The sequence below is a fragment of the Bidens hawaiensis genome, unplaced genomic scaffold (assembly GCF_021521415.1).
Source record: "Bidens hawaiensis isolate Kalapana, Puna unplaced genomic scaffold, B.hawaiensis_p1.1 tig00018433_1, whole genome shotgun sequence".
Lineage (NCBI taxonomy): Eukaryota > Viridiplantae > Streptophyta > Magnoliopsida > Asterales > Asteraceae > Bidens > Bidens hawaiensis.
This window is the reverse complement of record NW_027492785.1, coordinates 282,064-297,000: the sequence shown is the minus strand read 5'-3', so window position 1 is coordinate 297,000 and position 14,937 is coordinate 282,064. Positions and strand designations below refer to the sequence as shown.

The following is a 14,937-nucleotide window of genomic DNA, read 5'->3' as shown; positions in this document are numbered from 1 at the left end:
ACTTAGGTGAGCAAGTACTCCCTACATACATACATACATAGTATAATTAATTAATAAGGGGTTCTACTGTATCTATCTGTGTTACTTGTGCAGATGAATACTAGTATTTTGATTAAGAATTGGTTTAGCAAGTGTATGGCATTGGGTCTTGTGGGAATCACTGTGACAGACCGTTGATGCCCCATTCGAGGTTCATCCATGTCTCCTACTCTTAATTAAATCCAGGATCTTCTTCATTTTCAGGTAGATAGGTTTGCATTCTTCTAAATTATGCTGTTTGTTTGTTTCACTCATTGCTTAGATGATTATGTTTTCTTGGAGAAGTTTTGCCTTGACAAGTACAGATTCTCACATGGTGATTTTGTCATTTTCAGGTTATCTATCTATCTATGCTTGTTTTTTTCAAATTCTATTCATTCTTACTTGCTTGCATATATTTCTATTTGTTGCTAACAAACCAGGATATAATTTAACATACATACTTGCTGCTGCTAATACAATTCTAAACCAATTGTCTTCAATTCAATATCATCATCATCATCATCATCTATACTTTATTAACCTATTTGAACTATACCTAAGCCTGTGATCCATTCAAAAGATGAACAATTAGTCGGTGAAATTGACACTTCTAATAGCTATGTTGTTTTGTATCGGGAAAACTTCATGGACTAGTAATTATTAAGTATTTTCTCTTCCTGCTCACTGTAGAATAGATACCCAAATTTCCAGGTTATCGGGTTACCTTGAATTCCTAATATTTGTCATCAACATATTAATTTAAAATTTTCATCAGCTTGTTTAGTGTGTCAGCTGATTAGAGAGGACGAGGAGGGGGAAAACAACCCTCATCAAGTGGTATCCTGGTAATTGCGTATAACCATAAATGAAACAACCTTAGCCTGCCCGCAACACTAAGACCCGTCCTTCCCACTAGTCAACAAGCCACATTAGCTTTTTACCCAAACACATTTTTACCTCCACACTAATATAATATACTCATCCTTCCCACATGCAACCTACCTTTTTATATTTAATTATAATTATATTATTTGTGGGACAAAAAAAATACTGTCCCACACGTAGCCAGTTTGTGATCAAGAACTGGCGTATGTGGCACTTCACATCAGCCATGAATGGCAAGACTCTCCCGTGTTGGAGGTAGTCTTAGAGGGATAAAGGAAGTTTGAATGGCTTTAGTGGAACAAATGAAAAACTTGGCTACCTTTTTGTATTCATGTAGATAATAATATCCATACGATTTTGCAGCAATCCAACAAATTTCAAGGAGAGATGTGTGAAAAGAATAGTAGCCATGGAAGGTGACTACATCAGTGACATGAATGGGGCTTCAAAGGTTCCTCAAGGACATTGTTGGGTGGAAGGAGATAATTCAGCTGTTAGCAGTGATTCAAGAACATATGGCCCGGTATGCATACATGCACTCTACTAAATCCTGACACCTGGCCTTATTAATGTTGTTTTCGTTTCAGTGTTGAGCATTGATTGATTGAAATGAAAATGATTTTTGTTTTTCAGATTCCGTTGGGTTTGATTCAGGGAAGGGTTACTCATGTAATTTGGCCACCGGAAAGAATAAAGAAAGTCGATAGACAAATTCCTCAAAACAGATTTGCTGTTTGATTGTTTGTATTCACATGAACTACTGTTTAGTTGTTTTTATTACACTTGCAAATTATTTCTAGTTCGCTGTCATAATTTACCAAACGCTTTACATTTCTGTGTCAGAAAATCTTAATTGTTTGATTTATATGTAGCTATAAATACTATTGGAGAAGTTATTTGATTGACTCAGTAATAAGCTTAATGGTATCCATGTGTGATGTAAGGAGTTCATTGTCCAATATAACGTGGGTTATTGTCTTGTCGTAAAAAAAGTTATTGTGCTTTCAACCCCGAATTGTGATTCAAATATTAAAATTGAATTTGCTTTCGATTATAAATTGTGAGCTTTAAATTATGAAAACCAAAGAACAACAAGGAACAACAGTAACGTCCTCACTTGGATTCTTCAATTTGTCTTTAAGAGCTGAACTTTATTATATGGTGTTAACACCCAATCTCAAATACTAGTTCTTGGAGGATTTTTATTTATTTATTTATTTCAAAATTTTGGCTTTCAAACTGAAAGAAACAAATTATATGTTGGATTTTTTTATCCACACACAATACAAAGATGTTAATATTTATTTTATTACAGCTAGAGCAAGTGTCATGCTGAAAGATATGGTAGATTCTTCAAATGCAACCTGAATCCAAATTTCAAAGCCCTTTGTCGAGCGATCTTTTTATGGCTCCATAATATGATGTTTCATTGCTCCATAAGTAATTGGGGATTTCAAAGATGCAAGAAACATGGAATCCTTAATTCTCCAATCTAAACAGTTGCATAAGTTGACGATTCCACCACTCACAAATCTACATCAAAATAGTATAACTACACAGTACCTTGAACAAATATGTCAAAATGAATAGAAAGAAAGTGAAAATCACATATCTTGATCACCACTTTTGCAAACATGTTATTACATCAATAGTACTGTCCATTTGTGATTATTTTTATTTTTCTTGAGATGATATCTCTAATATTTCATTTGAATGCAAGACTTCATATAAATTTGATCCGATTCCCTACACGGGATAACAAGGTTGTAGTTATAAATAAACTCGATTTCAGATTTGGCCATTATATTTAGATTTCAGCACTTGCGTGACTGTTTGTTTGTTTTCGAATTCATGAGTATAAGCTGGATACCAATTAAAAACCATAATATTGATTGACTCAAGTCGTTTAAAAAATTAAATTATATACAAAAGTAAGATAATAATAGTATTAATAATGATAAAAAGCAGGGTGGGAAGTAAAGCAAAAGCAAGCATCCAAAGGGTAAAATGTGAAATGTAATTTACCAAGAAAACAAATAAAATGTACTGTAGCTGTTATTATTATTATTATTGAATCCTGAAATCCCACGCTCCCTGCAATCAATACCACCTCTTTTATCCGTACACACATACCATACTAAATCCAATCCAATCCAATCCAATCCAATCCAATCTGAGTGTAAGCACAGAGACACCCTGGTTGCCTGCATTATGAATCCCGGTGGTCCGGTGAGTGAAGAAGAATTATTCCGGTGTCAGCGCCACAGCCTTACTACTAATACCAGTGGCTTCTGCCCTTCATGTCTCTCCGAACGTCTCACTTCTTCCCACCGCAATTCATCCACATGCAGACTCAATGACTACCGTAAACAAGAAGATAATAATAATAATAATAATTTCAACCGAGATGAAATTAGGGTTTCAGAAGATGATGATGATGATTTAGAGAAGGACATTTTGGAAATGGAAGCTCAAATTGATGCAATTGTCAACAATTTCAAGTCTATCAACATACAACAACATAATAATCAAAAGTCAAACCACTTTTGGTCCAATTGGGGCCGTAAACAAAAGAAAAACACCGTCGCTTCATCACACAAGGTGCCCCGTGTAACCCAGTCTGAAGTCGCAGATTACGGGTTCGGCCGCAGATCCTGCGACATTACTGGCCCCAGGTTTTCTCTCGATATTCGGTCCCTCGAAGAAGAAGAAGAAGGTAGCATTCCGACCCAAACCCAAACCCCCCGTGAATATTATTTCAATTCTTCCTCCAAGGGACTAATTCAGAGATCAACCTCAATGCGTGCCCCCTCCGTTTCGGTTATTAATAATAATAATAATCAGAATGCCACCAAAGTCTCCCCTGCTTCCATGGATATTTACAATCGCACCCACCCCTTAAAGTTCCATAGCATTGGTGGTGAAAACGAACTCGAAACAGATGACTCATCAGTCAATAAGAAAACGAAGAAGACGACTCGGTGGTGGAGGAATCTCAAGGTTAAATTATGGGGTAGTGGTAATAACACAAGAATTAGAAAACTAACAAGAAGTAGCAGCAGTGTAAGCTGGATCAATAACAAACCTCAAAGAGATGACTTTCGTTCAGACAAAAACAATCCTCCTCCTAATCATGTCAACAATGGGTTTTTAAGATTCTACTTAACGCCATTACGAGCTAGCCGCAGAAGTGGAACAGGAGCCTTCATGTCTAGCAAAGCTTGCTAGAAACATGGTCCAACACAGGTTAGGTCTTTCTTCATGTTCATTTGGTGTTTTACTCGGCCTTGGCCCATTTGTTGTTATTAATTAATGGTATTGTTGGAACGAGAAACTGGTTTAATGGGGGTTATTATTGAGTGTTTTTAATAACCAAAGCCACACAAAACCAGCCATCGAATGCATATGTGGTTGCTTACTTTGGATCTCAACTCTGAATAATCGTTGGGAAATCAATCAGCTTGGATCTGGATGAATAGACACCTCTACTTGGAAACACCTTAGGATAAATAGTTTAGCTTAATTACACTCTTAGTTAATCACCAAGACACTCTCTAAAGTTCTGGATGTGTAGCCATGAACCAAGTTACAGAACATGTAACTTTGCTGTGACACTCCATCGAACAAAGATCTTTGCTCTATAACATTTCACCGTCTTTGAGACTACCTTAGCTGCTATAATATATATAGTCATGAGTATTCAGTCCACCCACAGCTTCACATGGGCACTAATTTTTCATCTTCTCCCACCACCAATTTAGTCATCAGTTTGGACAACTGTTTGAAAGCTCAAACCTACTTTGATATCACTTGTCATGAGGTCATCTATTAAGATCTTGTGCGACTCAATTGTCATTCAAGGACAATCATATGTCACTAATAAGAGGAGTGACCCCAACTCCCAAGGCCCAACCAGTAAGTCCTGAAGAGTGCAAACACTTGTTAGACACACTTTTATTTGATCACTGAGACACTATTTAAAGATCTGCAAGAGTAGCCTGAAACCTAGAAGATTAATCACAAATTAAGTATACTTCATCCTTAATAATTAAAAATTTGTTACGTAATAATGTAATAGTTTCTGTTGTCTGTCTTTTACAATTTAAGGAGAGAGTGTTCGTGTAACATAGTGAAGAGATCAAATCTTTATCTTGTGTGTTTTGTTTCCCGTCTAGGTGATTTATCCATGGTAATAAGGTGTTGGGTAAGACTTTGTCTTTTTCAAATAGTGAGGATTCAAGTTCCGTAGTAAACAAAATTAAAGCCATGAAAAAGACGGTGACTTATTTATTTATTTATGATAGAGAATCTTAAAATTTAGAATTGGTCAATTGGTCCATAGTTCATTTAACATTTATTGAAATGTTTCTTTATAATAAATGCATCAGCTATCTTGTTGAGCTCTGCATTTTTTAGTTTTTACTAATTTAGGAGTGATACAATCATTCATGTAGATGGTCCATTAATAGGAAAAATGTACACGATTCTTAATTTGCCTAGACTCACTAGGTATTGTTATAACTCAAATTCTTTTACAGTGTTTTTCACAACTGGACTGAAGCATTGGCCAGATTGGGAAAAAGACATATAATCCCGGATGGGTTGTGTTTTAATTATTGTGATTTTGGCTTTATTTTTAGTATTTACTATTATTAAATTTATTATTATTGTTATTATTATTATTATTATTATCATTATATGTTCTTTCAAATTCATACGATAATCACACCGAAAATAGGAATGCCTCTCTCTAAGAGAGTGACAGATTCGGCACCCATTTTCATAATAATATATATCAATGCAAAACACGTGTTGATGTATCCAAATATATTTTGGATATGATGCTGCGACTTTATCTAGTTGATTAAACATTACACATTTTCTGTGATTCAATCTAATAATGGCAAACTTTCATTTCCTTTTGCTCCCGAAGAAAAACATCTCATCCTTATTGACCAAAATATTGGTTCTTTGTTAGTTGCTGGGTGTAGCTATAAGCTATATGGTTATTGGTTAATGAGAAAATAATTGACCCACCCAATCCAAGGTTGGTATTTATAAGCCCAAAAACGCAAATGAGGAGCCCAGTTTTGTCCTTTCACACATGATTCATTGGATCAATATGAAAAAGTTGATGAAACAAACTTGCTGCTGCTTTGTTTTTCCAACTTTTGGAGATTTATCCCTTGAAGTTTTAAATAGGGAAAATTCCCATAATAGCCCATTTAGATAATGTGTTTCCAAGATTATCCCCACTAATTCAAGTTTCCAACTTTGTCCCTTTGGTATCTCGTCGTCGACGACATCATAGCGAACACCGACGATGCGTTACTGAAACAAATAGGATAACGACACGTGGCCGGAATCTGTGTTGACGATGCGTTATATTGCTAACGTAGGGTAGCGACGATGCGTTATGTTGCTAACATAGGGCAGCAACGATGCGTTATCTGATAACGCATCGCTATTGCCCTATGTTAGCAACATTAACGCATCGTCAACCCTATGTTATGTTAACGCATCGTCGGTGTTCGCTAACATATCGCCGGCGACGAGATACTAAAGGGATAAAGTTGGAAACTTGAATTTGAGGGGACAAACTTGGAAACACATTCTCTAAATGGGCTATTACGGGAATTTTCCCTTTTAAATAACATATCAAGCATAGTAATACATTAAACAAAAATAAAAGTATAGATCATATCATAACACTGGAAAGAACTAAAACCTTTATACTTCACTATTCAAAAAACAAGAATATTTACCATTCTTGGAATACATAATTTATTCGGTCCATTTGAAAGAGAAGCGATGATCAGATCAGATCAAATCAATGACTTTCCTTACCACCTTAACCGAAAACTCCTCATTCGCCTTTTCCAAACAAAGCCCATGAGATTCCAGCTACGATCCATGATCACACAACTTTTCTCGACTTCTTAATTATATAATCTTGAACATAGAGGAAATTCCTAACCAAACGTTACCTACTTAGACTTCAATGATCCTAGAAGTACCAAGCTAGAATAGTTGCACTACATATTACCATGAATAGAAGTAATTACCTTAACATACAAACATTAGAATTATTCACAAATCTCCATTGTCAAATCTAAAACAAAGCCAATTAAGTTGAATCCTTGCAGACTACCATTTTCAGCTATCACCTGATCATTAATTAATATTTGTATTTTAATTAATGTAGAAAATTCACATGAACATCTTTCATACCCCTAAAAACTATATATAAATGTTTAGATATCTCGTTATGATCTATAAGATTAAACTCAACTTTTATTCGATGTAGAATGCTAACTCGTTTCGATCTTATTGGTAATGTTTCTTTAATTCATCTCTCTAAAAAAGAAGACTTATTTCCACGACTATTCATCTGTTTCGTGTTGTCGATTCAAAGAACTGAATAGCAAACCGAACTTGTAATTCAGTTTTGTTTTAGCTATATAAAAAGTTACAAACGTTGTTTTGAAGGGTGAGAGATTTGGGAGCCGACGATTGTATGTTATACCAACACGCTTTCTTAATTTAATTTTTGTCCAATGGCCGAAAATCCTTCGTAAGCTTTGTACGATAGTTTGGGTATTCAAACCTTTTTTTAATATAATTGTATGTATATGTATATACTAGCATTTTTCTCTCGTATTACGGGGTTGTTTTACATTATCGTTTCTATTGTCTATATATTCTTTAGGATTTTAATTTTATATACTGTAAAAAAAAGTTAATAGTATACTTAGTATTTGATGATGAAAAGTTTCAAAAATAAATTAGATGTTATAACCCGGTTTAAAAGTTATCTGGGTTTAGTGAGACCCGACCCGTTTTTTTACTATAAAATTGTTTCTTAATTATAAATAATATATTTTTTTTAACAAAATCGGATATTAATTTTTAGTATATCTATATTTTATAAAATTTTCATATTAAATATTAATTTTTAATATAATTAGATGTTATAACTCGTTTAAGGGCTATCTGAGTTTGGTGAGCCTCATACCCGTGAATTCAGGTCAAATGGATGAGAAATTTTCATTTACAAATAAAATAATTTGACAGCTCGAGAGAATTTAAAAATGTTTCATTTTTTATATATATTTTAGATTTATATAATTGAGGAATTGCAAGCTGTAGTTAGGCCCCCACATGCAACTTTTCGGGAAGAAGCAATGCTTAAGAATCTTTCCAATTGTGGAAAGTCAGTCGGTCTCAAATATTTGTTTATTCACTCATTTTCATTTCCAAAAAATTTTGCTCATACACATTTAGATTTATTTCATTTGATTTAGAGTAAACCACACAAAAAATAAAAATATCCTGATAATATCTTTTTATGTTTGCAACTGGTTTAAGATAATCAACAAAACAGAAACTAGTTTAACACATCTTACCAAAGTTTAGGAATCATAAGAGCTTGTCTGGACGAAACTTGGACGATAATTTATGCCTCCATATTAACACAAATACGTCTAATTGTTCTCCTAATTTTTTTATACATTAAAAAAAAATATGACATTTCTTTTCCATATTTAACTTAAAGATTCATTTTTTAAGGTGTGTTTGTAATCAGGTGTTATAATTGTCTATGGTCTAGCTTCTTGCTAGTATACATTAATTATTATTTTTAATAAATCAGCCGTTCAAAAAAATGTTGTGAGGTTTTTTTGTCCTCCTCCGACAAGAAGGTTTAATGTGAAGTTAGGTGAGTAGGATCGATAAACACAAAAACGAATATTTAGATCATAAGCTCGATCTTTGTAATTCTCATTAGCTCGAAAATTACAATTCTCAAATCTCTTAACTCACAATGATATAACCCACAAGCTTGGGTATATATACTAGTTTAAACATAAAAACCTAATTAGACTAGAATACAAATTCTTTATCATTCTCAAATACTAATTAGTAAAAACATAAACAATAATTAATAAATAAATTTCTTGTTGTCCAAGTCATTAGCTCGACTTGTTCACCAAGTAATTTATTCCATGTAAACCAAGTCACGTGCTCAACTTGATAAACAAGACACCAACTTATCATATGCTCGGTGAGTCGGCCCAACCCGCATCATTGACTGGAGGACGGGAATTAAGTCCAACATAATGCACATGAATGAACCGATCAACGAGGCTTGTTAAGCAGGTTAACTAGAAAGCTAACTTGTGACGGAATCCTCAGAATTCGACGTGTCACCACGGTCAAGTAGATGGAATCCGTATTATGTTATCCAGGACGATGACGAGACCAGAGTCCAAAGTTGTTTTAACCTCGAGCTTCCTGATATTGTGTGATTGATTCGTACTTTGACCCATCTGGTACTTTGATGTTGTTCAGAGTCTTTGAATTCCTAGTGTTATATAGTTGATCCATTTGCTCATCTATCCAACACCTTGGGGTTATTCTGAGTCTAGGTATATGTTCTTTGTGTAAGATAAATATTTAATATGGCCCTCATGATTATTTATATAATTAAAAAAATAAAGATCTTTGACTTAAATAAATATCCTATGATGAGTGGTAATTATTAGATGAACCTAATTATCTTTACATCAAAATAATTAGGGTTTCTTTTTGGATGTATGAATATAAAACTTTTAGAGAGGTCGGTTTAATCAACATCATAAAAAATCTTCCCTCTCTCTCTGTATCTCTTTCTAAAATTTGTGGCTTATCAACTCGCCTAATACCATCATAATCTTTAACCTAAATGTGAACTCGATCAACATTAGAATCATGTCTTCCATCACTACATATATTCTCAAGGGTAACAAATTAATATACATGATTCCGTATTACTTGTTTTCTTTTATTATACCGCATATTTGATCAACAACTTGGATCCGGATCCGACATCCGTCATAAATTAATAATATTTTAAACGTGCAAAAGCAAACACAAGGTAAACTGGTATCAATGAAGACACATGAACGAAAACAACATAAAGGAACAATATGGAGTCTAAATACAATTATCATCATATTGTTCAACAACACCCATCATTGTAGAAGTATAAGCTATAATATTATTGAAAGACTAATCCATTCAATATATGTATGAAAGCCAGAAACTGAAAAGTTGAATTGATCGAGATCGGATTAGGGATTGGCTGATGACACCAGATAAGTGAATCCTTGATGCGTGATATTGAGTTGTGGGATGGTGCACAAATTAAACCCGAGAATTGAAAGGTCAAGGTGATACAGGGATAAGGGATTAGTCGATCACACAACATATATATATAAAATTAATTTGATTGGGTTGATGTCTAATGAGCCTATTAGCTAGGATCACCAATTATGAAAGATAACTTTTAATGAATATATATGCAAAGAAGAGAGAGAATTAATGGGAACAGTGAATGAATATGCTTGCTACTTAATTAATTGTTTTTCTTTTCTATTAGGGAAAGACATGGCCAGTCAACCAACCACGAAGCTTACTGAATATAAAAACGAAGCAATATGTATATATCAATGAAACCACCTTTGACTACAAGAATAATGCAATATAAAATAATAAATATTATGCACACATATATATAATATTCTAAGTAATTTCACCACCAAACAAGCCCATGCCTTCTTGTGACGTGTTGTACTCCAACGGTACGTTCATTTAACTTCCTGCAACATGTCGGATGCATGCTTCTATCGTTTTTTATTCATTTAATATATTATCTGATACTAAATCAATAATATTCTTGTAATCAACAGATCCAAGTGCCTCAAACTTCTTAGGCACTGTAAGGTTTTGATAAGAGAGGAATTTGTTAATAATAATAATAATTGTATGTAATGTATGACCACAATAATTCCCAGCTAAATGTCAACACAATTAGTGCTGTTGCGAACATATATATTAACTTTTTGTGTAAAGAGCAGCAAGCAAGCAAGCAAGCATGTGCCTCTGCTTCCTTCACCAATCACAGATTCTCTTTCTCTTAACCCAATCATATTCAACCTCTTGCTTTTCCTTATTATATCTTCTTCTACTGCCATTTCAGATCTATACTATACTTTAGTATACCCCTTTCACTAGCTTTCATTTCAATTATCATTTACACTTTTGCTGACAAACTCACAAATTCATCTGCTTTAGTTTCCTCATGTGTTGGAATTAATTAAACCATGAATCCAACAACCCAAATCCTCAATTCATACAACTTCAGTGGAACCAAATGGACCCAAGAAGAGAACAAACGCTTCGAGGAAGCATTGGCCTTGTTCGACAAGGAAACGCCCGACAGGTGGCACAATGTGGCGCGTTTGATCCCGGGTAAATCTGTTACTGATGTCATCAACCAGTATAGGAAGTTGGAGGAAGATATTAGTGATATAGAGGCAGGGGTACTCTTGGTTGATAATATTGATCATGCCACATTAGATCAGTATCACCCACAATTAATTAATTATACTGATCATGGAGGCAAGAGATCATGTCAATCAAATAGGCTACTTGTTGATCATGAAAAGAAAAAAGGAATTCCTTGGACCCAAAAAGAGCATAGGTAAATCTTTTAATCCCAAACTCGGTGTTCCTTTAAGTAAACCAAATATATATATATATACTTATAAAAACTAAAAACATGTCCAACGGCTGAAATAAAGGTCATCTAGATAAATATATAATATATAATTTTCGTAATCATATTTGATACACAAGTAGTTGTTTATCATATAGTTTTGACATGTTACTTAACCTGCCCAAAAGGTTATGTTATTATTAGCATAATACTCGTATATATATATATATAAGTTTGTAATCATGTTTGGCAGGCAATTTCTTTTGGGGCTAAAGAAATATGGTAAAGGCGACTGGAGAAATATCTCTAGGAATTTTGTGACAACAAGGACACCAACACAGGTGGCAAGTCATGCTCAGAAGTATTTCATCCGCCAGTTATCCGGAGGAAAAGATAAAAGGAGGTCAAGCATTCATGATATCACTACCGTAAACCTAGATCACACAACTAAAACAAATCACCAGCTACCAGAACAAACACATACCACCACACCGCCACCAGAACCAGTACTGCACCACCACCACATGGTGAAAGCGGCTCTGTACCGGCAATGGAGCCACCCTAATCAGCAGGTGGCAACAAACATGGCATTAATGATGGCACCAATTCATGGGATAGGAAACTCATCATATGGGCATCTAGGAACAGTTTTTCAAGGGAACTGTTAATTAGCACTACTGTGGAGCAATAAATAATTAGTATTGATATTGTTTGTTGTAAGAGTTTCTGCAAATTAAGTAGCTAGGATGGACGATTTAATGAAGTTTGTAGGATAAAAGTGGTGTAGTTGTTTGATTGCTTAATTACCTACGGAATATGTCATAATATGTCTCTAACATCCGTCAGTGATCCATCGATGATATTGCCATGGTAACCGACACTAATCTTTGTTGGTAATCTATCAGTGTCTCTTGGTAAATTCCATAGTTAACCTGTAGGTAAATTTCTTACTCGCGTAATATTTTTAGATTTGAGTACAATTACCGAATTATCTATGGGACCCACTTTCAGCAAGTGTGAAAATCAAATTAGCAAAAACGCTAGCTTTACCCATCACCTTTATGTATCATTTTACTTGTCATCTATTCAAGATGATTTTTCTTTTTCTTTTTGCAACATCTGACATGTAAGTTCCAATATGAGGAACATTTGTTCACAAACTCAAACTAATGTTTGTGAACTTTTAGGAACTTGTTACAATTAATAACACGGGAAACGAATTTTTGGTATTGGAACACAATCTTTTATTTATGTAGGTTTTCCCAAAATATTCATCGGGAGCTAAGACACCCATTTGACAATCTAAGAAATATTCACACAATATGCGTGTCTTCTTTTCATTCGTTAAAGGGTAGGGGTGTACATCAAAATTGACTGCAAAGGACAATAAGTTGCCCTGCTAACCCGTTTTAAATAGCAAAACCAAGATTTTTAAAAATTACATTCATAAATCTTGTGGTCATGACATTACTACTCGTGACTCTTTTGACACGACTAGATAATTCCATAGCCTCAGGTGCAAGGAAATCAAAAATATGAAACGCGAAAGGTATAAACACGTACAACATTTCAAAATAAAAACAATTAATAAAAAAATCATATTTCAAAATTTAATAAAAAAACAAAAAAGTAAAACATACAAAAATGTTTTCACCATCTTTTCCCTTCTACAAAAAAAAGAGACAATGGTTAGTGAATAAGATTATTTTGTCTTTTTATTGATTATTGTGTTTATTTTCGTCATTAATTGTGTCTTTTTTCCTTAACATTGTGTTATACTCTCCCTCGTCCAATTAAATATGTCTATATTTCCTTTTTTGTTTGTCTTATTACAGATGTCAATTTTCAAAATTTATTAGCCAATATCCACACACAACTAGCATTAATAAACAATATTGATGGATCCAATTTTTAAGGCATTATTGTCATTTCATTTGATAAACAAAAAAGGTAATCATTCAATCTACTTTAAACTATATTTTTTTTCAAACCATGACACTTAAAGAGGGATGTAGTGAGTATTTTTTTCGACATTATGTTAAATTATGCGATATAGTGTTTTTTAGTTATAATTGTGTCTTTTATTCATTTTCGTCATTATGTTTTTTATCTCATCATTGTGTCTTTTCATCGATTTTTTCTTAACGAAATGACCCGGGGGGGTGGGGGGGGGGGGGCTTTAGTTTTTTTAATAATTTTTTGTTTTTTATTTATATTTTAAATTATGATTTTTTATTTTTTTTTAAATTATTTTTAAAGATTTTTTTTGTGCTTTGTTTTTAATTTTTACCCTAGGTGGGTACTAAATCGTGGGCCAGTTAATAATAAATATGTGGATCATTGAATTATTGAAGCATGGGTGATGCCCATGCGGACATAATAATTTCAGGCTTTTAAAACTCTTTACATTATAGAATGAATATAAAACTAAACCCAAATTTAGTTGAAGACCAAACCCAGGATTAATTAAAGGAATAAACCTTAGATTGCTCATATGATCTTGACAATCTCGCACAACCACCTTTGCTAAGACGAGTTTGAGTCTTAACTGACAGTGCTCTAACACATCGATGATACTGTTGGAGGATTCCGACAATGAATCCAGCACGTATGGCGCATTAAACTGATATTCAACAGTACATCAAACTGAATTGGTGCAACCGACATAAATATATAATGTACTTAAAGCATTCACATCCAACCCTCTATCTTAAAATAAAAAAATTACACTGAAAATCAACACACTTTCTTTCTCCTTTCAATTAAATAATAATACTTTTTATGTATTTATCATTATCATTTCTTTTTCCTTCACTCACGACCACTTTCAAAATATATTAAAAAACTAGACTAGAACTAAATATGGGCTTGACACCTAATCCTCAATATTTTACTTTAGTAGAAGTCTTGAATAGTAAGATAAGATATCTTTGTGTTTGAAAAGATTGTGAATGGTGATGGATTCTTGTAAATATTTTAGAAGATGGATTTTAATCTTTTGAGCCCATATGTAAATCTAATCTTTCTTGACATAAAGTTGGAGTATGGGCCTTGATGGACCCAAAATATGTCGGCATGTATCCTTTGTTCGTTGTTTTCATGTTATTGCAAATGCAAGATATTTTGAGATCAAGATAATTCATCTTTAGGCATATCCTCTAGGTCGTTAGTATCTTCCAAACCTCACGAATTTACCATTTACTTTGTTTGGTGCTTTTAAAACCATTCATCACGATGATAAGCTATACAGGTATATTATCAAAGTATTAAACATTAGACCACTAGGTCATGGAAGTGAGGACAAACACCTAACTACATGTTTAAGCACTTTGAATAAGATTGAAGAACAGAGTCTACACAATTACAAGCGGGGTAGTGTGAACATTACAAGTTAGTAGACGAAGGTTTGTGTTTGTTAAGACATTAGTTACATGTTTAACAAACACCAAAAGATTTTAAATACAATTTCCAGCTCTAAAAATTAAATTTCCTTA

General features: G+C 33.6%; 2 protein-coding genes and 1 pseudogene across 3 annotated transcripts; all 3 read left to right on the top strand.

Moving 5' to 3' along the window:
* Window positions 1–93: 93 nt before the first annotated feature.
* Window positions 94–1,775, top strand: LOC143556064 (uncharacterized; annotated as a pseudogene). The gene is made up of 4 exons (XR_013139307.1): window positions 94–243; window positions 302–374; window positions 1,270–1,429; window positions 1,540–1,775. The product of XR_013139307.1 is annotated as an uncharacterized LOC143556064 (transcript).
* Window positions 1,776–3,369: 1,594 nt separating this feature from the next.
* On the top strand, window positions 3,370–4,240 carry LOC143556077 (uncharacterized). Its single transcript, XM_077045504.1, has one exon. The coding sequence runs from the start codon at window positions 3,370–3,372 to the stop codon at window positions 4,132–4,134; it is 765 nt and encodes a 254-aa protein (XP_076901619.1). The 3' UTR covers window positions 4,135–4,240.
* Window positions 4,241–10,886: 6,646 nt separating this feature from the next.
* Window positions 10,887–12,242, top strand: LOC143556063 (transcription factor DIVARICATA-like). Its single transcript, XM_077045493.1, has 2 exons — window positions 10,887–11,428; window positions 11,697–12,242. Exons 1-2 carry the CDS (start codon window positions 11,049–11,051, stop codon window positions 12,109–12,111), a joined length of 795 nt encoding a protein of 264 aa, XP_076901608.1. The 5' UTR covers window positions 10,887–11,048; the 3' UTR covers window positions 12,112–12,242.
* Window positions 12,243–14,937: the final 2,695 nt, after the last annotated feature.